Source organism: Lissotriton helveticus, chromosome 7, assembly GCF_964261635.1.
Source record: "Lissotriton helveticus chromosome 7, aLisHel1.1, whole genome shotgun sequence".
In the NCBI taxonomy this organism is placed as follows: domain Eukaryota; kingdom Metazoa; phylum Chordata; class Amphibia; order Caudata; family Salamandridae; genus Lissotriton; species Lissotriton helveticus.
This window is the reverse complement of record NC_136068.1, coordinates 623,783,377-623,809,083: the sequence shown is the minus strand read 5'-3', so window position 1 is coordinate 623,809,083 and position 25,707 is coordinate 623,783,377. Positions and strand designations below refer to the sequence as shown.

The 25,707-nt window shown below is 47.1% G+C and overlaps 1 protein-coding gene across 4 annotated transcripts in view; it reads right to left on the bottom strand.

Annotated features, from left to right (window-relative positions):
• Positions 1-25,707, bottom strand: part of FBRS (fibrosin) — a 430,176-nt gene that overhangs the window by 97,766 nt on the left and 306,703 nt on the right. For all 4 annotated transcript variants that reach the window (XM_078652840.1, XM_078652841.1, XM_078652842.1 and 1 more), the window contains 2 exons: positions 24,300-24,432; positions 24,133-24,213 (listed from right to left, as the gene is read on the bottom strand). In XM_078652840.1, coding sequence (XP_078508966.1) covers positions 24,133-24,213; positions 24,300-24,432 — 214 coding nt within the window. The remainder of the gene's footprint in view (positions 1-24,132; positions 24,214-24,299; positions 24,433-25,707) is intronic.

Below are 25,707 nucleotides of genomic sequence, written 5' to 3'. Positions count from 1 at the left end.
GAGTTGAAGATGACCTGAAAGCAGAGGGGACTCAGTTCTTGATCACTAGCCAGTGATCAGATGGGCACCAGGATGGCACCGGATGAAATCACCTCGACCAGGTGAGTGGGTGACGCTTGGCTCGTCAGTCTCTCGGACCAGGAGGCGTTGTCGGCGACCAGGATGGAGGGGCGAGCTGTCCCACGAGGGTGTCTGCTGTCGGCGCTGCTGAAACCAGGATTGGAGCAACAAGCCTTGGCAAAGGCAAGCCCACGCGGTGGACTCAAGATGGCGCCTGGAGTGGAACAGGAGGGTCCGGGGTGCTCCTCTGTTGGAGGGGAGCAAGGGCCGGTCTGGAGCAACCAGACCAGCGGTGAAATCGTCGTGGTACGTCGTCAAGAGGGTCACTAGCCAACGGGCAAGTGACCGGACAACGTGGCAAGCAGCAAGGAAGCAGAAGGGCCCCACGCAGATCTCGTGGATGCTGGGAGGCTGGACTTCGGTGCTGGAGCTGCTTAGGGTTAGGGCTTATCAAACCCCAGTGCACTTACTCGAGGGTCTCTCGGGGGTCGTGCTGGAGAAGCGTCGTGCAGGTCTTGAAGATGGCCGGTCCCAGGGGTCTCGTCACACCCACGAATCTCAGCTGTGCTGGATGATGTAGGTAGAGGTCAGAGATGGCAGGGAATCCGGGTCTCGTCGAGCTGGGCAGTCTTGATCCAGAGGATGGACTTACAGCAAACCGCAAGAGCTTCGATGGTGCCTGCTGGTGCAGGGTGGCTACTCCTTAGCCACAAGGGAGTGTCTTCAGAAGAGTCAAGAGTTCCTTTCGTGGAAAGTAGTTTCAAGATCCAAGATTATCTAATTTGGGAAGGGGGCCTGCTCCTATATTTATACTAAGAAAAGGGGCTGGCACGCGACTAAGTCCTGCCCTAGGGGTGGGACTAGGAGGGGGGTGGTTACACCCCTCTCCTTTGTCCGGTCTCTCCCCAGCTCAGGGGCTGGTGTGCCCCAGGAACTGGTTTGAGCCGGCATATGCACAGTGAGCACCGGGGTGCCATTTGCAGTCACCTTCCTTTCAGCCCTGCCTACCTGGAATACACAAAATCCTGTCTGGGATGGTGCTGGCACCGCCCCTGACAGGAAACCCTTTGTCCATGCCTCCGTTGCTGGAAGGACTCCCAGCAGCAGGAGGGCAGACTTGTGTCTCGGTGGCAGCATCCATTTTGTGGAGCTGAGGCTATGTCTGACTTTAACCGGGGTTCACAGTTACATACATGTCGTGTCCCTCTAGAAGGGTGGAATGCTAACCCCGTCGCCAGAATTGGCGAGGGGTTAGTATTCCAATTCGTATGACACCTTACTCGACATGTTTTGATAAAGCTATAACAAAGTTAGCATTTAACCGTGAGGATTATAATGCACTTAAGAGTATATGGTATAGCGTTATCATGGAACAGCTATTTGGACTTGGTTCCGCAAGCTGCAAACGGGCTCAGCTCATGCCAGAGCACCATCTCACATAATTCCAAGCACTCTGCCTTCAGGATTGATAAGGCCTGCCATAGGAGTGACTGATAGGAATATATGTGTCCATTTTAGGGTTAGATATAGGAATACTATATCTAAAGCAAAGGGTGTTTACACCACCTTGCCCCAGCTGTCGTGCAGCCAGTTGTGTCTGTTTGGGTGGCCAGCCAGGGGTGGCATAATACATGCTTCAGCCCCTGGTAGGCCCTGGGTACACCTATGCCCTGGATACCTAAGGTATGCTGTACAGGGACTGATAAGGTGGCCCAGTACCAATTGGTAAAATGCACCTAAGGTACATGGTTGTAATTTAGAGAGAGAACAGCTAGGCTGTGGGTCTGATTAGCAGGCCCACAGCCAGGGAAAGTCGTAAATCAGTGAAGCAAAAAGCAAAAATCTGGGGTGGCCATGGGATTGCAGACCCCACTCTCCTACACCGGATACGCTGGAGAGGAACGCAGGATTAGAAGAACAAGTTAATAATTAAATAAGGAGACACGGCTGGCCTGGCGGCCATGAAACTGAAAGCACGGCCGGCCGGCCGGCCGCAATCGCAGAATGAAGTAGAACAGATGAGTCAAGAAGATCCCGGTGTTGACAGAAGTGCAATCACGAAAAGAAAAGTGGCCACACGGCCTAGCAGAGCAGTAGATCATACTGGGGAGCCAAGCTTAGGCACCGGATACGCTGGAGAGGAAAGCAGGATTAGGAGAACAAGTTAATAATTAAATAAGGAGACACGGCCGGCCTGGCGGCCGTGAAACTGAAAGCACGGCCGGCCGTGAAAGCCTTTGATCCGGCAGGCGGCGATGAGGGTGTGAAGCAGCAGGGACTGCGGGAGGGAGGCTGGGCTGCCTTTGATGTGGTAATGCAAGGCAGGCGGCTGGTGGCATGTGCACGCGCTTTTAATGTCAATGCGCTTGCGCATTGAGCTTGAATTTCACGGGCACTGCAAGGAATCGCCATGGAATCCCAAGTTGGTTAAAGTCTGTTTAAGCCCCCATAGTCTCGCAAGCTCAATGCGCATTGACAGGCGAGACCTAAAAAGCAGTAATATGCAATATTATCCTTAGAAAAACTTGGTAATAACCAACCAGGAAGTAAAGTAGCCCAAGCTACAAGAGTAAAAACTTCCACACTCATGACTATCCTAGTCATTTTGTATAGACCAAACTGCAGCCAATCAGGCGACAGCACCCACCAGAATGTTCTCCCCAGAGGCTCAGGCTCTCAGATTTTCTCACACAGGAGTGAAGCTAAAAACATCCTAGCCTAAAGAGCCTCAGAGGGGAGGTGGGCGGGTTGCATGTGAATCTATGAAAGACACCAATACTGGAGAACCACAGATTACAGGTAAGTAACTATTGTTCTTCTCCAGTATTAGGGTATCTTTCATAGATTCACATGCCTGAATCAGAGTAGATAGCAGTACCGAAATAATGCTTGGAAGACGCTATTTGTAACATAAGTTTGTACATAGCAAGTATATACATTCACATAATAAAATGCCAACATTCATATATGCATGAAAAAATTTGCAATCACATGAGAATGCACCCAAAATTAGGCATGGAATAAGTGTATGGAAAGCAGTACAGAGGAGGAGGTAAAAAAGAGGCTCATCTTATCTGAAAAGATTGCGTAGAACCGCTTGACCCACTGACGTATCAGTCTCACTGGCAGCATCCAAACAATAATGCCTGGTGAAAGTATGTCTGCTGGACCAAGTCGCTGCTCTGCAGATTTGCTGACTAGGAACTCCAGCGAAAAGAGCAGTCTAGGAAGAAACAGCTCTTGCAGAGTGAGCTCTTGGAATGGTCTGTAAAGGTCTTCCAGCTTGAAGATGGCAAAAGTCAATAGCTGGAGAAATCCATCTAGCTATGGTTTGTTTAGACAATGCTTGTCCTTGCCGTACCTTTCCATAGGCAACAAACAGTTGGTCGGATTTGCCAATGGCAGAGGTCCTTTGCAAATAGAATTTTAAACATCTTCTGATGTCAAGGGTATGTAATGCCCACTCCGCAGGGGATTGCGGATTAGGAAAAAACGTCTTTGAGATGACTGGTTCGTTCAGGTGAAAATCCGAAGGCACCTTCGGCATAAACCTTGGGTTTGTACGTAGCACCACAGAATTGGACGTGAATTATAAGAAAGGTGAATTGACGGTGAAAGCTTGAACAGCACTGACTCTTCTAGATGAAGTTAATGCTAGCAAAAGAGAAACGTTCCATGTTAGGAATTTGAAATACACCCTGTGAATTGGCTCAAATGGGTGGTGCATGAGCTGCGCGAAATACTACATTAAAATGCCATGATGGAGGAGGACGACGTACAGGAGGAAACATTCTGAATAGTCCCTTAAAGAACTGTTGTATTCTTTAAGAATAAAGAGAGGTGGACCCATCCTGACGTTACCTTGAAATGGCTGCCAAAAAGACTTCATTGTTGCATGAGATAAGCCTGATCTTGCCAAGTGCAAGAAAAAAGGTAATATCTAGCCGGCGTTGCATGAAATGGGTGAACCCCAGCAGATTAACACCAAATGCAGATTCTTTCCCATTAAAGCCTGTATGTCTTTATTTTAGTAGGTGCTCTCGCGTAAGCCAGTACCTCCTTACAATCCGCCGAGATATTCAGATGAGCTAATTCAAGGTGCTCAGGCGCCAAGCTGCTAATTTTAGAGAAGCCGGATCCGGATGGCAAATTTGACTATTCTGAATGGAGAGGAGGGGGCGATGAGAATCAAGTGACACGGCTCTTTCTTCATCTTCTGGAGAACTCTCGGAACCAACGGTATCGGAGGAAAGGCATAAGCATATATTTGAGACCAATTTATTGAAAACGCCTTCCCCTGCGAGTCCCTGTGGGGATGCCAGCTTGCAAAGAAACAGGCATTTGCTGTTCTTTTTTGTCGCAAAGAGGTACAGATCGGGATGACCCCACTGCTGGAAGATTCGATCCGCCGTTGGCTGATGCAGTTCCTATTCGTGGTTGGACACCGTTGACCTGCTGAGGGTGTCCGCCAGCACATTTGCAACTCACGGCACATGAACAGCCAAGAGATTGATCCTGTGTCGTATCGCCTAAGCCCATATCGCTTGGGCATCCTGAGATAGAAGAACCGACCTCGTTCCTCCCCGTTTGTTTAAGTAATGCATACTTGAAGTATTGTCTGTGCGAACCAATACTGTGGCCCCTTGAATGATTGCACGAAAGGATTTGAGGGCTAAGAAGATGGCACTTAGCTCTAGCAGATTGCTGTGCCAAGCCTTTAGTTGAGGGTTCCATTTCCCGCTGACCTTCAGCCCTTGAAGATATGCTCCCCAACCCTCGAGGGATGCGTCTGTGGTGATTGTGTAATTTGGCGCTTCTTGAAGGAAACGCACACCCCTTCTACAAATTTCTTTCTTGGACCCACCAAACAAAAGGCCTCTCGCATCCGAGGAGTGATTTGAATGAGATCTTCGAATGAACTGGAGACTTGCAACCACTGCTTGTCTAGCTCCTCTAGCAATTTTCTCATGTGTAATCTGTAGTTGGGAACCAACGGGATGCAGGTGGAGGCCGTGGCCAGGAATGACTGAGGATCTATTGCAACTGACTTATTTGTACGTAGAACCACCACCAAGTGGGAGCTGCAGGCCAGTCATTCGTGTGAGACAAACACCTTTGCTAGGTTTGTATTGATTGATGCTCCGAGAAACGTTCATATCGGAGCTAGTACTAGTTGGGACTTGTCATGATTTATTAAAAACCAGGTTTTGAAACAGTGACTGACAAGTCTGGTTGTGCTGGACTGCTTGTAAATAAGAGGGAGCCCTTATTATACAGTTGTCTCAGTAATGATACATTTGTATGCCTTGCAGACCTAGATAGGCTGCCACTGGTGCCAGGATCTACGTAAAGACACGTGAAGCTGACCCAAGTCCAAAAGGTAGGACTTTAATTGAAAATGTTTTGTACCTATTGTAAAGCGTAGCCACTTCCTGTGCTTAGGAAGGATTGGCACATGAAAATAGACAGCCTGGAGGTTGAGTGTAGTTATAAAGTCGTTCTGGAATAAGAACTTTAGGACTTTGAGGTACAACATTTGTAAAGTTTGCGCAAAGATCTAAAATCATGCGCTACTTTCCTGATTTGCTTGTTGATGAGGAACTGAGAGTGAACCATACGCTGTTGGAGATTCGGATCCACTCCGACGGTCCCTGTTTGTATCCATATAGACACTTGTGCAAACGACTCCCGTGGATGAGAAGGTGGAGGTCCCTTTGGAGGTGTAGAAAGAGGGGAATTTGACAAATTCTAGAGTGTGCCCTTGGGCACGACGTTTAAAAACCCAGCGGTCCTCTGTCACCTTTGACCAATTGGAATGAAAGTGAGATATTAGACCTCCGACGTTTTTGGAGGGAATAAAGGTGGGTTCAAGGTAATCCATTGTTTCTTAGAAGTGTTGCCTCGGCTGTACGATGATTTTCTATGTAGGACCTGTTGGTACTTTGCCTATGTGACTGCGTTTGATTTGAGTAACGCAGTTGGTTCTGATTGTAGGAGCCAAAACTGGATGGAACTCCCCTTGAAAAAAGGACGTGGAGCTACGTCCTCGGCACCACGAAAAGGCTGCGATTCTATATCCCGCGGGTGTGGGCAGTATCTTTGTCCTTTAAGATGGTCTGCAGTGCCTCATCAACATGCTGGCCAGAAGGGATCCTCTATCAAAAGGCAAGTGAAGTATTGAAGTCTGAACCTCCTTGCGTAAGACGTAGCATTGAAGCAAAATTGTCTTTGACAAACTGCCCCTATTGCGAGCTGTCGAAAACCTTTACACGCAATGTCCGCTGCACAGTGTATTATTTCTGATGCACTTCTCTCTCTCTCTCTCTCTCTCTCTCCCTCCTGCAGGATTTTCAATGCGTGAGGCTTGGAGGATTCTGGAATAGGTTCTACTAGCGCCAACATGTTAGATCACATCTGGCGGCATACCTGCCCAACTGGCTTGCAAGATAATCGCTGTGCTGCCTTAGTAATGAATGAGTCAGGGTAGGCTGAGAGACTAGAAAAGCAGGTGAATAGTGGGGAGCTTCACATTTCTTGTCGAGGCGTGGAAAAAAACCGCCGGCACAGAGTTTGGCCTCTGCAGGAGTTTAACACCTTCTTGCTAAATAAAGTCTATGATAGGAACTGAACAAACTTGTCTGCCGTCTACGAAATAAATCGCCTACAAAAGCACTGTGCATAAAAGTCAACAGTGTGTGAAACCAACTGTCAACGGGCTCAACCGTCGACAAATCCAACAGTTGACAGTCATCCGTCAACAAAGCCAACTGGCGTCGAAGCTGAATGTTGACAGAGCCCACCGTCGACAGAGCCCACCGTCGACAGAGCCCACCGTCGACAGAGCCCACCGTCGACAGAGCCCACCGTCGACAGAGCCCACCGTCGACAGAGCCCACCGTCGACAGAGCCCACCGTCGACAGAGCCCACCGTCGACAGAGCCCACCGTCGACAGAGCCCACCGTCGACGAGGCCACCGTCGACGAGCCAACTGTCGACGAGGCCACCGGCGACGAGCCTACCGTATACGAGCCTACCGTCGACGAGGCCAACTGTCGAAGAAATTTACCATTGACGAAACTCCCAGTGATCGGCGAGCCTGCAGTCGACAAGAGGGCACTGTCCTTACTGTCGTCGACGAATGCCTGGAGGCATTGTCGTTGAAAAGCACCAGTGACGGCAGAGATTGTCGTCAGAGAGTACATCAACCGTATCGTCGACAAGCTGGCACATTTTCACGTAGAAAAGTGCGCAGAGTGAGTCTAGACGCCTGAGTAAATCTCGTGGGTGTAGATGTGGGAGGCAGACTCAAAGAAGGCCAGAGACCCCTTAATTGTGATGTTACTTCAGCTGGTGAAGTAGAGGAGAAGCATCAGTTAAAACCTTAATGTGCAGGACAAACAAAAAAATCCTCCCACATCAGAAGGGGGGTTAGTAAGCACAAGAATAACCCCTTCTACTCCTACCATGTCAGAGACAGGCAGAGTGCTGGTCCATATACTCTTCATGAGGGTTCACAGGAAAAGGTCTCAGCTTCCAGTAGTAGTTTTGCAGCTTGAAGAATTTTCTGGATTCACATGCTGTGCACCATTCTGCAATCTAGTGGTTGGGTCCGGAATGGTTTATTTTTCTTGTTTTGATCGCTGTCGACTACCATTTGGTGCCAGGTACGTCCCCTGTGTGACATCAAACAGTATCCTGGAGGTCGACGTGTGTGGTGGCCATCTTCAGATTCTTTTTATGTCTTTATCAGGTGTTGTAATCCTTGGGATGGTCTTGAAATACTGTTGTATCCTGTGCTTCCCACCTATTTATTTTCCTTCTAGGTGAGGCCGGGTGGGTCGCATGTGAATGCAGAAAATTCTTCAAGATGCAAAACTACTCCTACTGGTAAGTAACCATTTCGTTTTGCAGCATGAATCCTTTTCTGGGTTCACATGCTGAGCATCAGATTATGTAGCGGTTTCTCCCCTGTCTGGTGGGCTGTGGTGAAAGGAAGACATTGCAAACAGGTGTTGAAGCACCTTCTGTCCACTTTGCGCTTCCTTATTCATTTGTATATCCACACAATGCTTTTTAAATGTGTGTGTCGATACCCACGTTGCTGCTGCGCAAATGGAGTCAATGGGTACATTAGTGGGCTGCTGGTTGCAATGTTAGTTCCTTATTGGCATAACATGATTGGATAGCTTGTACTATCCGTCTTGCAATAGTTGCTTTTGTGACCGCAGATCCTGTGTTATTTGCGTAAGCAACAAATAATTGCTTTGTTTCCCTGATTTTTTTCTGTAGATAATACAATAAAGCCCTTCTTACATCCAGGGTATTAAGGCTTCTCTCTGCTTTTGTTTTTTTTTTGGCTCTTTGAAGAAAACTGGCAGTAGAATGTTTTGATTTGAGTGATACTTCGATACCACTTTTGGTAAACATTGTGGGTTACTTTTTAAGATTACTTTATCCTTTAGGATTTGTAAGTACGGTTCTTGTATAGTTAGTGCTTGCAGTTCATTTACTCTTCGTAACGATGTTGTAGCAATGAGAAAGGCTGTTTTGAGAGTAATATGTTTGAGATCCGCTGTATGCATGGGCTCAAATGGTATCTTCAGTTTAGAAAGCACAGTATTTAGACTCCATGTTGGCACAGGAGCAGCTCTTGGTGGAGGTATTCTTTTTGCTCCATCTAGAAACCTTTTGATGACTAGGCTTGTGAAAAAGCTATTGCATGTTTTTCCTCTTGTGCATGCCACTACTGCTGCAAGGTGTACTTTGAGGCTTGAAGAATTGATGTTGCTGTACAAGAGGTAAGTCAAGTATGTAATAACTGTTTGCTGTGTATTGATCGAATTTATTTTGTTGTTAGTGGCGCACCATGTGTTGTATCCCTTCCATTTTGCTGCATAGCATTTTCTTATTGACTGTTTTCTTGCTTCTTTTAGAATTTCCACAGTTCTTAGCGACAGATTGAGGTGTCCAACTTCTTTGTATTCAGGAGCCAGGATGCTAGTTGAAGCGTTGCTGGCTCCGGGTGAAAGATCTGTCCCTGGTGCATGGTCATCAGGTTTTTTTCTGTCTTGATTCTGAATATTTCTCCTTTGGATAGTTCCAGGAGAGTAGAGTACCATGTCTGCCTTGGCCAGTGAGGAGCAATGAGAATCATGTTTGTTCCTGGTTCTTTCGCCTTTTGTAGCACTCTTTGTATTAGGGGTATCGGTGGAAAGGTGTAAACAAATGTCTGTAACCAGTTGAGCGAAAGTGCATTTCCCTTTGACCGGTGGTGTGGAAACCTTGAGGCAAAGATTAGGCATTTCCTGTTCTGCACAGTCGCAAATAGATCCATCACCGGGGTTCCCCAGATGTTGAACAGATACTGCACCGTTGTCTGTTTCAGCTCGCATTCGTGAGAACAGTTGTTCTGTCTGCTCAGTTGGTCTGCTATACTGTTGTCTATCCCTGGTAGATGTACTGTTAGTAGCCTGATCCTTTGGGGTATTGCTCAAAGCCAGATTTCCTGTGCAATTTTACAGAGGGGAAATGACCTCGTTCCACCCGGTTTGTTCAGGTAGAACATTGTAGTGCCATTGTCTGTTTTTATTAATATTTATTTCCCCTGAATATGTTTCTGGAATGCTTAGAGTGCCAATTATCTCCAGATAATTTATTATGTTTTGTTGAGTCCTTTTCGCTCCACTAACCATGAACTTTCAGCTGGTTGAGATGTGCACCCCACCCATTGAGTGAAGCATCTGTGGTGACTGTCACAGTGGGAGCTGGGTCCTTGAAAGGTCTCCCCTGTGCTATGTTTTTGGATGCCCACCATTGTATCTGTGCTTGCAATCTTTGTGTAACAACCATTAGATCCTCGCAACTTCCTGTGGCTTGCGACAAGCTGATGGTAAGGCATTCTTGGAATGGGCGCATGTGTAGGCGAGCGTGAGGGACGAGTGGGATACAGGATGCCATATTGCCCATTAATTTCATTACCTTCCTCACTATCAGAGACTAACTTCTGGTAGAGGGCTGTTTCTTGATGGATAGCTTGTATTCGGACTTGTGTGGGATAAGCTTTGACGTTCTCTGTGTTCAGTCTTGCTCCCAGGAAAGTTATTGCTCTTTCTGATATTGTTGAAGAATTCTTGTGGTTTATTGAGAAACCCAGTTTTTGTAGTGTTAGGATTGTCTTTTGAACATGCTCGTTACAGGTTTGTTTTGTGCGTGCCCTTATTAGCCAATCGTCTAAGTAATTTTCTTTCCTCAGGTATGCTGCCACTGCGGCCAGGCACTTCGTGAACACCGGTGGAGCAGATTTTATTCCGAATGGGAGGACCTTGAACTGGTAGTGTGTTCCGTTGTGTAGGAATCTTAAGTATTGCCTGAGCCTTTTGTTCATAGGGATATGTAAATAGGCAGCCTTGAGATCTATTGTTGCCAAGTTATCTCCTTTTTGAATCTATGGAATTATTTCTACCAGGGTACACATCTTGAAATGTTGTGTTAATATGAACCTGTTTATGACGTTGAGCAGTATTTTTCTTCTTTTTTGTTTAATTTTCTTTCTTTTGGTGGATTTGCAGGTGGTGTCTTTATGAGCTCTATGTAATAGTCGTATTGTACCAAATTTAATACCCAAGTGTCTGTTATTCTTTCCCATTCTTTGTGGAAGAAGGTTATTCTTCCGCCCACTGGTGTTGTGTGGGTCCTTTTCCATGATGGAGTCAGTTAGACCAGTTCCTCTTTCTCTCAAGGTTTTGGCCTCTTCCTCACATTCCCTCTTCCTCGAAAGGGCTGTTTCTGTTGCCAACCTTGGTAGCTGGACTGTTGACTCAGTTGTTGGTTTTGGTTCTGCCCTTGAGATGGTGTCGCTTGTTGCCCTTGACCAAAGCCACCTCTACCTGTGGGTATCCTGTTTGAGAAACCTCCTCTTTTAAAAGAACCTCTTTGCTGTAGGGCGCCCATAGCCCTTGCGGTTTCATTGTCTTTTTTGATTTGTTGGAGGGATTCATCCACCTCCTTCAAAGACAAAGCTTCACCATTGAATGGTCTGTTGATAATTGAGGTCTGAACCTCTAGTTTAAATCCAAAAATCCTGAGCCTTCTGAGGCTGTTTCCTGTTCACATTTGTCTACTAGCAGTATCTGCTGCATCTAGGGCCGACTTTAGGTGTTAGCCACGTTCTTCCCTTCCTGGACACTAGATTTTGCCCTCTTCTTGTCCTCCTCTGGGAGTTTGTTCAGCAAATCCTCTATTTGGTCCCACTGTTAGTACCTTTACTGTTCAACAGGGCTTTAGAGTTGCCAATGCACCACTGTGTTGCTGCTTCTTTCTCCATTCTCCTCCGCACCATGCCCATCCTTTTGCTTTCCTTTTCAGGTGGTGACCCTGTGTTGGAGACTGCTTTGGCTCTCCTCCTGGCTATGGTGACAATGATAGAGTCAGGTACTGTACTTCCCTGAATATATTTAGGGTCTTTTGAGGAGGGTGTGTGCTTCTTCTCTATCCGGGGGGTTACCCCCTGGTTTGAAGCTGGTTTTCTGAATGCTTCTTAGCCTTGGTCAAGGATACTTGGCAGCATAGGCAGATACTGTGTCCCCTTCGAAGCTGGTGCCAGTGTTCCTAGCAAGAAACATGTATCCCCTTTTTCCTCCTCCAGAGGGACTCCAATTTGGTGTGCTGCCCTTTTGACAATGTCATTGTAGAAAGCTAGGTCATCAGGAAGTGAAGCCTTAGAAGAGTAACAGCAAATCTCTTCCTCTGTCGAGACCGTTCCATTGATCCTCGAAATTTTCTGAGTTTTACTCCTCTTCTGGTATGTTTCTGTATTCCTCGGGTTCTTTGCCTCGAGGTTCTGGAGTCGGCGGAGAGTTGAAGATCCCTTCTTCATCTCCTTCAGTCTTCTGCCTCTTCGGCGTCGACCCTCTCTGGTTCTGGCACCGGAGCTTTCGGGATACGATAATCCTTCAATGAGGCATCGATGTCGTCCTCCTTTTGAAGGATGCTGCCATTTATTTCTTCCTCGAGTCTTCTCCTTTTCTCTTAGACGCCCTTCGGTTCAGAAGGATTCTTAAGGTGTCTTACCTTCTCTGCTTTCTTTTTTGGGTCCTTAGCCTTTTTCTAGGCATTGATTTTTTTGGAGTCCCCCTCTAGGACCTCAAAGTCTTATCCCTCATACGTCGACTCCGCTGGTGCTCCATGTTCCGCGTCGTCGCTGCAGAAACCCAGGTTACTTAGACAGGTTTTCTTCGCTGTCTGAGACATAGTGGCGTAGTGGGCCTGCCTTTGACGCATTCTTAGAGTTTTCCGGTAGGAACGCTGCGCGGGCCTCACAGTCCTTGTCCTGGTGGTCTTCGGGGAGGCAGAGGTTGCAGATGTTGTGTGGGTCACGTTGTGCGTACTTGTGGTGAAACTTGGGACAGAACTTGTCATCTGTGGACTGGCGTGGTTCAGGTTCTGCCTCCCTCACGACTTTTATGATCATTGATAACTTTTCGGTGATATCGATGATTGATGTTCTTCTACGATCGGTTGCTTCTTTTTCAAAGTTTTTTTGGAAAACAAAAAAAATCTTCGGAGCTTACAGTCTTGCTTCCAGACCCAATGGCGGAAAAAAGAATCTGAAGATGGCCAAATTACGTCGACGGGAGTTGTAAATCCAAAAGATCAGCAGCCTTACGAATCACAGTGTGGTAAGGAACCACATCTTTAGAGGGAACCTCTGAAGGAGGAGAGAGTTGCCATTCAGGTGATAATTCCAAACCACTTGCCACTCTTAAATCTTCAAAAAAGTCCCCCGACTCCTGAAGTTCACCTTTCTCTATCTCTTCCTCCCTATATTGTTGCTCCTCCAGCAATATTTGTTCATCCCTTCTGCACCTTATCTTCGGGGCCAACGCAGTCGTACACGGATCCTACGGATTCGGAACCGGCGTCTAACTTGGATCCAGGGGCACATTCGAAGTCAACCGAGGTCGAGCTGACGGCGCCGGAGATGGTGGAATCGGTGTCTACTTCCTCGGCGCCAGGAAATGCCAGGACGGAGCCGCAGGAAGAAAAGGCATAAAGGGAGCTGGTGCATATGCTTGAGGAACTCCCAAATTGAATCCCATGGGACCCGAAGGTGCACTAGAGGGGTACATTGCCCTTGCAAAGACACCATACCTGGCATTGAGATAATGCGATGGGTCTTGACCAGGAAAGGGAGGGTACCCGCCTGGAATACGCTCAGGCATAGGCATCACCGGACTCTGGCCTGCCAGCACCGATGGTGGATACACTGGAGTCGTTGACCCTTCAGGTACTGGTACCTATTCTACCAGAGCCGGAGAATGCTCCGGAGATGAAGGAATCAGCGCCAGTGACTGCATAGGCGAAGCCACAGGAGACGTCGCTTTCTCTGGAGAAGGAGGAGGAGATACATAGTCCTCACGATGTCGACGGGCTTACAATGACTACTGGGCTTCCTCCTTTTCCGAACGGCGCCAAGAGCCATGCCTCTTTATGCTTTTTGGATATATGTCCACCGCACTTCCCTGCAGGGCTTGCATCCTGATTTTCTCGATGACCTCTTTGAAAAGAGAGAACAGGATACAATCTAGAAAACAAAGTAGCAAACTACGGAGAGTCCCGAAAAACCGTTAGCGTCGACGGCACGGAAAAAAGAGAGCTGACGTCATCACGCTGACGAGGCTCTTATGGATCCACTGACGTCAGCGAGGTCGCGAGCGAAGCCGTGCCTCCATGACGTCGTCTGCGTCCTCGTCGGCATGGAGAGCTACAAAAGTTTCCGAATGCTGCTGGCGCAAGGGATATTCACAAGGTGAGGAATCCACTGGCAGATGTATCCATCAGAAAATCTCTTTCATAAAGTTTTAAAGGTAAAAAGTAAGAAAACATGGCATGGTTATGTAGACTGCTGTACTGAGGGGCTGAACAACTGATGTTGCTGCTTTTGGGAATCACCAGTATTTTGTAGTACCCACTTGTCTGTTATTGACTGCCAGTTTGGTAGGAAATCTGAAAATCTTCCCACGACAGGTGTTGAGTGGTTAGAGGGAAATGTAGGCAAGTCAGTTTTGTATTGGAGGGGGGAGACGCGTGTATTTGAACCTCTCCCCCTGCCTTTGCAGTTGTTGCCTCTGTAACCCCTCTGAAGTAACCCTTAGAGGTAGAGGGTTGGTTATTGCCCTTGTAGGTTGAGGTGGTATTCGAGGAGGTATGTTGGAGCCTCCGCAGCAGAAAGAGCGCCAACAGGAACACGCTGGCTTGTGTTAATTAAGGGCTGCCATGGATTTGGCCACTTCAGTGTCTTTCTTCATCTTTTCCGGTGAAGAATCTACCACTGGGCCAAAGAGGTGTTACTTATCAAAGGGTGTGTATAATATGGAGGTTTAAACGCAGATATGCGGAGCCAGGGGTGTCTCCATAAAAGGATCCTGGTGTTCATAGCTCTAGCAGCAGTGTCTGAAGCATCTAGGGAGCACTTGATTGCAATGTTTGAAATAAGTTATTACTCACTCACTAGGTCTTGCGCTTTAGATCTATGTTCTTGGGGCAGAAATTGGATCAATTGTTCCATCTCGTTACAGTGCGTACGGTCGTATTGTGCTAGAAACGCCCAAGTGTAAGAGATGCGCCAAAAGTTTGCTGCCTGAAAGGCCACCCTTTTCCCCGGAGCATCAATAAGCTTGGATTCTTTATCCAGGGGTGGAGCATCTCCTGTAGTTTGGAGAGATTGCTCTTTCGTGCGTTGGACACAACCAGGGAGTCCAATGGTAATGGTCTCCTTGCATACACTGGGTCAGATGGTGCTGGCTTGTATTTCTTATCTACTCTAGGCGTAAGAATACGAGCCCCGACAGGGTCATTAAAGAGGTCATCTACATGCATGATCATCCCTTTGAGCATGGGTAGTGTGTGTGATGACTTGTGTGCTGCTAAGGGTTTCAAAGAGGAAGTCCTCATCTAGGGATTCTATGTGCAGCTGCACCCCATGGTAGTTGGCAGCTCTACCCAGTAATTCAATGGAGACTACACTATCGTCCGGTGGAGAGTGCTTGGTAGGGTAGAAGTCTGGATCATTGCCTATGGGCGAATTAGTGTTGTAGTCACCCCCTGGTCTGTAGGTACTGGCTGATCATCTTCATCCCCATCCACATTCCCATCATCCTGGTTGTCAGATGTATGTGGTTGTGAATGCTCAGGTGAAATTGGTTGAAAATAAGAAGGAGGTGATGGAAGAAAAGGAGGGGAAGGGTTAGTTACAACACTTATCTTTAAAGGAATGCAATATTCCTCTTCTGTATCATTCTTTCTTTTTAAAGTCACTTTGGTGGTTATGTGTCTAGTCTTTTGGATGAATTTATAACACCTGTTTTGGATCTGGTTTGTTGATCAAAGTCTCGAAAGGAAAATGCTACTTACCAGTATGCATCTGTTATTGGCATGTAGAGCTGCAGAGTCTCACACTGTGCATTAGATGGCCACCTGGTGTTTGGCTCGGATGATTGCATGTTGTGGTCTTCTTGGAAGAAGTCTTTGTAGTCACGAGATAGGTGACTCCTCCCTTGGACGATAGTGCACATGGGCATCGACTCGATCCTTAGATTGGTTTTCGCCATGATGGGAAATGATGGAGTTAGTAGAAATAGAAAAAGAGATGTCCATGTGTGTGTGTATCTAATTAAGATAGAACTGGAACAGATAAAGGCCCGGGGAGGTGGATGGGCATGTGGGACTCTGCAGCTCTACATGCCAAGAACAGATGCATACTGGTAAGTAGCATTTTGCGTTCGAGGCATATGAGCTGCAGATCTTTCACTGTGCATCGATTGTACAGCAGTGTCTCCCCTAGCGGTGGTTACCTGTATCTGTTGCAGTAGATTGAAATAGAGTTTTAAGGACAGCCTGGCCTACTGCAGCTTGCTGCTTGGCTTGCACATCAACACAGCAGTGTTTAGTGAAGGTGTGTGTTGTGGCCTTGCAGATGTCTTCTAGGGGAATGTTCCCTAAGAAAGCCATGGAGGCTCCTAGTTTGCGTGTGGAGTGCGCTCTAGGAGGAACTGTTAATGTACGTTTTTGCTTTGTGATAGCATATTTGTATACATTTTACAATCCACCTTGCAATTCCTGCTTTAGAGATGGGGTTGCCTTTATGTGGTGGAGAGAAAGCTACAAACAGTTGCTTTGTTTTACGAAAGGATTTGGTCCTATCAATGTAATAGAGAACAGCTCTTTCTACATCTAGTGTGTGTAGAGCTCTTTCTGCTAGAGAGTCTGGGTTTTGAAAAACACTGGCAACTCCACTGATTGATTTAGATGAAAAGGAGTATTTACTTAAGGAAGGAATTTGGGATTAGTCCGTAGAACCACCTAGTTACGGTGTAATTGTAAAAATGGTTCTTGTATAGTGAAAGCCTGAATCCCACTAACTCTCCAAAGAGAGGTAATAGCAATAAGGAAGGAATATGCTACTTACCAGTATGCATCTGTTCTTGGCATGTAGGGCTGCAGAGTCGTACACTTTGCATTAGATCGCCACCTGGTGTTGGGCTCGGATGATTGCAGGTTGGTGTCTTCTTGGAAGAAGTCTTTGTAGTCACGAGATAGGGGACTCCTCCCTTGGACAATACTGCGCATGGCATCGGCTCCATCGTTAGATTGTTTTTCGCCATGATGGGAAATGGAGTTAGTAGAAGTAAAGAGAAAAGGATGTCCATGCATGTGCATCCAAGTAAGATGAAAACTGGAACGGATACAAGTTCGGGGAGGCGGGAGGGCGTGCACGACTCTGCAGCTCTACATGGCAACAACGGATGCATACTGGTAAGTAGCATTTTCCGTTTGAGGCATATGAGCTGCAGATCATACACTTTGCATCGATTGTGCAGCAGTGTCTCCCCTAGCGGTGGTCGCTTGTATCCGTTGCAGTAGTTTGTAAGAGTGTTCTAAGGACAGCTTGGCCTACTGCAGCTTGCTGCTTGGCTTGCACATCAACACAATAGTGTTTAGTGAAGGTGTGTGGTGTAGACCATGTTGCTGCCTTACATATTTCCTCTAGTGGTATGTTTCCTAAGAAAGCCATAGAGGCTCCTAGTTTGCGAGTGGAGTGCGCTCTAGGAGGAACTGTTAGTGTACGTTTAGCTTTTTGATAGCAGATTTGTATACACTTCCTGTTCCTGCTTGGTTAAACCGGAACAGGAAGGGCTGCACGAGGAGGCACTGGGAGTGGAGGACATTGAGCGGAGCAAACGCAGAGTGCGATGCCCAACGAGCCACACAACGTATCCACTCCTTGAATCTACCGGCATAAGCGTAAAACGTTCGCAGTGACGAGCCCTGGCTTCACACTGGGACACGAATACCAGCACAAGAAGAAGAGAGATAGAGCCCGCCAATATAGACCCCTATGACCAACGACGTGTTAAGATAACACTCGGCTACAGAAAAGGCGAAGAGAAAGGGCGGACTTTATGAAAGACATTAATTGTTCAAAGGGATGTAACACTTTAAGGTTTACCCTCTGAAAAACGAACTGTTGAGCGATCTCCTGACGATAGAGAAGCCCTAAATGTAACCAGGAAAAATCCTGTCAGTGGCAACCAACCAGTGCCCAGAAATTAGGAGAGACTAATCATCTAGTCTTGATAAAGATGGCAGCACATCTGGAATAGCCATCGAAACGCGTCAACGCCACTTCAGCGCAATCAAGAGAACGAATCTACCCTGTAGACAAAATCAAAACGGGCTAAGGGTTAGATTCCGAGATTCTTAGGTTCTCAGATGTGCAATCTTGAATGACTAATCATTACGCCTGTGTATGTCTCTCCCCCTATTGTTGTGAAATTCATTGTCTTTTTTAGATATGTATGTTGATGAATAATGTTTTGTAAAACAATGTATTTTTAAACCATTCATGTATATACAATTGTGTCTTTTAAATTGTGAATTTTTAATTGTGGGCATAATTTGTGCTGTTGTTTTTAATGTGACAATCTGAAAATAAGACCTTTTGTCTTTTTTAAAGAAAATAATAAACTTCTTAATGATAGAACTTGTGTGTGGGTATATGTAGGAAGGTTGATCCCTGACTATGGTTGCCCCCAACTTTTTGCCTGGTGTTTTGCTGGTTTTCTGACTTAGTTGACCTGAGGCCCTGCTGTTCAGGACCTCAGGCCCACTGCTCTCTCTGTAAAATGGATTCCATGTACCTTAGGTACATATCTAAATTGGATACTGAGCCACCTTATCAGTCCCTGTACAGTGTACCTTAGGTACCCAGGGCATAGGTGTACCCAGGGCCTACCAGGGGCTGCAGCATGTATTATGCCACCCCTGGCTGGCCATCCCAAATCTGACACAACTGGCTGCTTGACAGCTGGGGCAAGGTGGTGTAATCACCCTTTGCTTTAGATATAGTATACCTATATCTAACCCTAAAAATGGACACACAGATCTCCTATCAGTCACTCCTATGGCAGGCCTTAACAATCCTGAAGGCAGAGTGCTTGGAATCGTGTGAGATGGTGCTCTGGCATGAGCTGAGCCTGTCTGCGGCTTTCGGGATCCATCCCTTAGCCGTTTCCATGATATCGCATACCATATACTCTTAAGTGCATTATAATCCTCGCGGTTATATGCCAACTCTGGTATCGCTTTATCAAAACATGTCGAGTAAGGTGTCATACGAATTGGAATACTAACCCCTCGCCAATTCTGGCGACGGGGTTAGCATTCCACCCTTCTAGAGGGACACGACATGTATGTAACCCCTAACCCCGGTTAAAGTCAAACAGAGCCTCAGCTCCACAAAATGGATGCTGCCACCGAGACACAAGTCTGCCCTCCTGCTGCTGGGAGTCCTCCCAGAGCAGGAGATAAGGACAAAGGGTTTCCTGCCAGGGGCGGTGCCAGCACCGTCCCAGACAGGGTTTTGTGTATTGTAGGTAGGCAGGGCTTTAGAGGAAGGTGACTGCACGTGGCACCCCGGTGCTCACTGTGCATAGGCTGGCTGGAACCAGTTCCAGGGTCACTCCAGACCCTGTGCTGGGGAAAAGCCCGCCAAGGAAGTGGGTGTAACCACCCCCCTCCCAGTCCCACCCCTAGGGCAGGACTTAGTCGCGTGCCAGCCCCTTTTTACAGGATAAAGGTAGAGACTGGCCCCCTTCCAAATCAGATCATCTTTGAATCCTGAAACTACTTTCTGCGAAAGGAACTCAAGACTTCTTCCTAAGATTTCTCCCTTGTGACTAAGGAGTAGTCACCCTGCATCCGCAGGCACCATCTAAGAACACTGCGGTCTGCTGTAAGTCCTTCCTCCGGAATCCGACTGCCCAGCTCGACGAGAACCGGCTTCCCTGGCACCTCTGACCTCTACCCACCTCTACAGCCCAGCTGAGAACCGTGGGTGCGACGAGACCTCAAGGGACCGGCCATCTGCAAGACTGCACGACTTCTTTCCAGCAAGCCCGCCGAGTAATCTACTGGTGAGTGCTTTGGGGTCCGAGAAGCCCCGACTCTGAGCAGCTCCAGCTCCGAAGTGCAGCCCCCCAGCATCTCCACGATCTGCGTGGGGCCCTTCTGCTTTCCGCTGCTCACCGCGTTGTTTGGCTACTAGCCCGTTGGCTTGTGGCCTTCCTGACGACGCCCGACGACATTTCTGCTGCTGGTCTGGTTGCTCCAGACTGGCCCTTGCTCCCTTCCAGAAGAGGAGCACCCCGGACCCTCCTGGTCCACTCAAGACGCCATTTTGAGTCCACCGCGTGGGCTTGAATTAGCCAAGGCTTGTTGCCCAATCCTGGGTAACTTCGACGCCAACGACTTCATCCATCGTGGGACAGCTCGCACCTCCATCCTGGTCGCCGACAACGCCTCCTGGTCCGAGAGACTGCAGAGCCCAGCAGCGCCCACTCACCTGACTGCGGTGACTTCGCCCGGTGCCATCCTGGTGCCCACTTAATCACTGGCTAGTGATTCAAGAACTTGGTCCCCTCTGCTTTCAGGTTTTCTTCTTCCTTGATCCAGGCTTGGATCCATCGAACTTTCCTTCACTGGTCGCCTGCCAGCAACTTCTTCCTTCCAGGCTCCTGGTCCGGCAACGAGATCCCCGACGTCTTTTCAGACCTATGCAGCTGCAGCCCCTGGGCTAGGTAACTTCGGCACTCCGGTGTCCCAGCATAGCCTCACTATCCAAGGGTCAGGATCCACTGTCGTTTTCTCCCTACCAGGTCGGGTTCGCCCGTGAACACTAACTTTGTGAATTCTAGCTTCCATAGACTTTGTCCCGCATCCCGCGTGAGAGTGCATACTCTGCACCCGAGTCCCCTGGGTCTCCTAGTAGTAATCTAACGATTCCCTAGTCCAGTCCTAGCGATTCCAAAGCCTATTAGAACTGTTACTTACCTGCTAGTAATTCGCATTCCACTTTTAGCGTATATGGTTTTTCGTGCCCCTCGGGCATTTGTGTAACGTGCTAACTTAAAAGTATTTTCGTAAGAGTTTTGTTGTGTGCTTAGCTCCCTGTCTCATAAAGAGCCAGGGTAGTCTTGTTATAAATAAATACACTGTTTATTTTCATAACAACTTGTGTGGTGTCCTTTCACTGGGTGTTCAAGGGGTAATGTGATGGTAAAACAGCTGGCTTAACACGCCCTCTAGAGTCTTAGCCTTAGACTGCTCGTATCCATGCTACTAGGATAGCTGGTCTATAAGGTTGACTTACAACCAATCATCAATAAGGGTTGTTTGGACTGATATATAGTGATCACTAGAATAGTGAACACTGCACATCAGGCCAACTTCTCACAGTATATAAGAGTGTGGTAAACACAGTGTTCATATGGGCATTCTTTTGAGTATAGAGGGTATTCAAATGAAGTGTGTCCACCAAGGGAAAGTTCTTTTGTTTACTGTATAAGTACCCTATTCCCCTGGTGTACGAAGGGGTCTCTCTCTAATTTTAAAACATTGAAATCTCCACCTAAAATAATTTCAAGACCTTCACTTTTACCCCAGCTGTCCTCTAATTTAGAAATAAACTTGGTGAGCGCTAGAAAATTCCTGTTTGGGATCGAAATAAAATCATTGTTATAAAAATTTATCAAGACAAAAGGAGCCTGCCGTGTATATTCAATGGCTTGTATATTGACGTTTTCCGTGTTAATAATCCTATATTTCTTCCCAGCCATAATGCTAAAGCCAACAAACAGTCCTCCAACTGCACGGCCGAAATGCGATTTACGAGCCGCTATATTGTAGCAGTGGAACCCATTGACATTCAAATCATGAGGTGCCCAAGTTTCTTGGAACATTATTATATCATAACCTGAGATTAGTTCGACCCAGTCTTTGTCCGCCAATCTAGGTTCAAGACCCGCTATGTTCCAACTAAGTATTTTTCAAACACGGCATTATTCGACTTGACTTCTGATGGTAATGTTAATATTGGTTGGCATATTCGCATGTGTGGGGCTAAAGCTAGGCTTTTATTCTTCAGTAGTGTGACATCTTCCACCAATTGATCTAACTGTTTCTCCGTTTCGCCCAAATTATATAATGGAGAAAACTCTACTCTGTCCCTTAAATCTGAGGACAGATATAATTGTTCCCCGTTTCCCCGTTCCTTCACTGTGCCCCGAAAAGAAAGTCAGTCCACTCCCTCCATACCTGTTAAGGCCGCATAGCGGTTATAAACAGGTATAAAACGATCATCCTGATATCGAAATAGGGCCCTAGAATTGTTAATGGGTGCCATTACAGATCTGGGATAAAAATAAGTCAATTCACGAGGTGTGATGCCATTGGTACCATTCTCTAGGGGCCAATTTAAGATATATCTGACTGCCCTATGGTCTCTAAAATTAATTACAATGATATCACCCGTTAAATCTTTTCTTCTATGTCCCAACCAGGAGAGACGACTTACATGTAGGATATCACCGTTTATGTTTGGGGGAAGTGGACGATTTTGTCTAAGCCAAAACATAGCTTTGTTTTTTAGCTGGTGATAATCTGCTCTCTTACCATCCTCTAGTGATGGAACTCCCGTAAGAACCACAACGAGCGGAACTGCTTCCGGTGGCAATTCTACTCTGTGCCTCTTAGTCTGCATTGCCCTGACAGGATTTTCAAGGCCTTTCGGATTTTGTACATTTCCCGGGAGATTAAGTTTCCCTCCTGTCTGACCCTCTTTATCCCTACTTTTATTGTCTTGGCGTGATATTTTGGGAGGCAATGATTTCAGGGGTTTTGATTTTATTTGACTATTAAGATTTACTTCCTTTTGGGCAGTAGGTTTTGAGGGCACTAGTGTAGGCTTTGGTATGTCTTGATTACCCCTCCATTTCCCCCAATTATTTGTTCTATTGTCCCCAACTGAAGCTCCATTTTTTTTAATCTCTCTATTAGTGGTAATATAAAGGATCTGAGTAATTGTTCGATACTACCCAATAAATCATTAATAGATGTTTATTTCACTGGATAATGTGGAGGAATGATTATGGTAGGTATCGCTGGTACATTTGGAGGAGGACTTTTAGAAATGCCAGACTCAGCTCGAGTGATCTTACTTTTCTGTGGTCCACTCTTCCTCCTCTTTTTTGGGGGTGGGCCTTGTTGTCGATAACACTTGGTTGTTTTAGGGTTTTTTCTTTGAACAGTCTTCACTATTGGTGAAGTCTCCACTATTGGTAAAGGTGTGTCTTCTAGAACATCTACCTCTGGTATTGAAAAAGAAGCGGAATCATTTATATTCAATTCACTGTTTACATTATTTACATTGAGTGAAGAAGTTCCCTCTCGCAAAAGTAATGGAATGCTATCATTGCTAGAAATATCAAGTCCCTCGCTTTCAATATGATTCGTGGTGAGTGGCGAAGTCGCTAACTGGATCAAGCCCAGAGATGAGCATTTGTTCTTAATAAGCTCAACAGAGCGACGTCGCTCGGCTCGTCGATCAGCCAGAGCGATTTACCTTTCAATTCCTGAGGTAGCCCTTATAACAATCATCTAGCGTTCCTCTATTTACCCCTCCTACCACTGAGGATTTCCCCTTTGGGAGATGCAAAGTCATAGTGCGTGCAAAAAATATGGGCGAATGGTTAAACCACACTAAACCTTGCGGGTAGGGTTAAACAAATGGGTGCACAGACAGAAATCCCAAAAAGCTATATGACAAGTGATCAAATAAATGTCTGCTTACTAGTATATATCACATATAGTCCTAGCCGTAGTTTCCGAATCAAGGGGGGTGGCCCAGCCCGGCCTCCTTCGGGCCACAGAGGGCCCGCCCTTTGCCCGGGCTTCGCTCGGCGTCCCGCGAAGCGGAGGGCAGGGCTGAATTTAAAGTGCCTCCTGGCGCGTATCCTCCCGGAAGCGGCTTTCTAGCCGCAGGGGCACCTGGTAACTGTAGTGTCCGTGCCCCTCAGTCCCCCCCCACTGCGGCCGCGCTGAGGTAGAAGAAGCTGCGGCGGCGGGGAGAGACCGGATGCGGCAGTGGGCTGATGCAGAGCAGGTCGGGTCACAAACAGGATGCCCCGGCAAGGAGAAAAGAGCAGCAAATACCGGCAAAGTAAGGATATTTTCCTGCGTGCGCTGAGTGACACCCCCGCTCCACCGAGGGCAGGGCTGAATTTAAAGCGCCTCCTGGCGCGTATCCTCCCGGAAGCGGCTTTCTAGCCGCAAGGGCACCTGGTAGCTGTAGTGTCCGTGCCCCTCAGGCCCCCCCCACTGCGGCTGCGCTGAGGTAGAAGAAGCTGCGGCGGCGGGGAGAAACCGGATGCGGCAGTGGGCTGATGCAGAGCATGTCGGGTCACAAACAGGATCCCCCGGCAAGGAGAAAAGAGCAGCAAATACCGGCAAAGTAAGGAGATTTTCCTGCGTGCGCTGAGTGACACCCCCCCAGTGGTCTATCATTCACTACACGAAGCAAAGAGAAAAGACAGACAAGGAAATATGGTAGTCCTCTTTCACTTGGCTGCAAGCAAATCAAGAGTGTAACACATGCTAGACAGGAGATGTATCACAATTGACAAGAAAAACTGGTCCAACTTGCTAAAGACCAACCGATCCTCCAGACTGCAGCTTACCAATGTGTGTGGAAGGATTCAGGAAAGACCCATGAGGAGCTGATTGTGGTCCAAAGTGGGCACCAGCTGGGTGAACAGCACCTATTGAAAGAATGGGTAAATCAGTTAGAAGTCTAGCAAATATAGAATAAACGTCCTTAGACACCACCATTAAAATGTGGAATAACCTGTTGCAGTGAAATGTGTGGCTGGCCGTGCAAGTTCATGTCCAGGAGGAAGGGCTCCAAAGGCTCCCGATCCTGGAAGGCAAGTGAGGAGATCATTTCGGAAATCCAGCTTAGGAGGATCACCTTGCATCAGCTGAAAAAAAGACCACATAATTTTACTTGCCAGACATTCATGCACAAATAAATAAAGAGACATTTTAAATCCACCAACACTTTAGGCCACAATCAAACCGCATAGTCAAGGTAACATTACCTATCCTACCTCTAACTCTAGTCCTAGCCATTCGGCAGCTGGGAAAGATCCTTCGTAAACTCCTACCTCAGGGTGTCTATTGCATTTGAGAAACACCCTTGTGGGTATGGAGCCTTGTCTTGGGGCCCTGGATACCACTGTTTCGTTAGCGCTACTAACTCTCAATATTAGTCCAATCTCACAAGACAGGAGGGTATGAGTGTATGAGAAAGTCGGTACAATATTCTAAACAACAGATATTCAATCAGGGCTATACTTTAGCAAGGAAAATAATTAACACACAAGTAAAAAGGAATCACACAAAATAACAAAAGCGTGTTCTGGAGCCAAAAAGCAACTCAAAGTTATTACAACCCCCCCCCCCCCGCCCTTATACGGTACAAGGTACGGATTAATACAGTGGGCAAAGTCCCACAATTGAGCCTCAAGGGTGCCCTCTCCTTTATCTTGGGATCAAACAGTCCATGTCAGTATCTTTCAGTGGATGGGGAACTACTGTAGTCACTAACACCAGTCCTAATGGGAAATTGGTCCCTTATTGATAGTGACTGCAAATTCAACTGGCGATCTCCCTTGAGCTGTGAAGGCTAAACCGAGGATTCAAACTGGTTTGGAATCAGTTCTACAGCCACTGGAACCGGATTGAACAGCAAAGATAGGACAAATGTCTCCTTGTAAACTCAAGTGTGCCAGCTGAGGGTTGACCAGGCAACTGATTAGTCAGGACTATGCCAGCTCACCCTTGAATCGTAGGGTGCTGTAACAGCTATAGGACTTCGAGGGTTTTGTTGCTTCAAGTGGGTCCTGGGCAGGCTCAATTATAGAGATGTCCTCATGCAGGTCATTTAGGTTGTTAGGACACCAGCCTGTCATCTTGGACAAAATGTATTTCTGCTTCCTCCCATTAACAGGCAGGCAAGTCTTTCTCCTCTCCAGAGGTCAAAGCAGCAAGGAGACTATCTCAGACTTTCCTAGACTGAAGCGTAAACGAGCGTTCATTCTACCCCATGCCCAGTGTCTGCTCTCCTGCATTGTAGTGCAGATCTCCTTAGTGCCAAGAAAAATAAAAATAGTTATTGAGGGAATCAATATTAAAACTCTTCTGGTGGTCCAGTTTGGTTTATACAAAATGACTAGGATAGTCATGACTGGGGG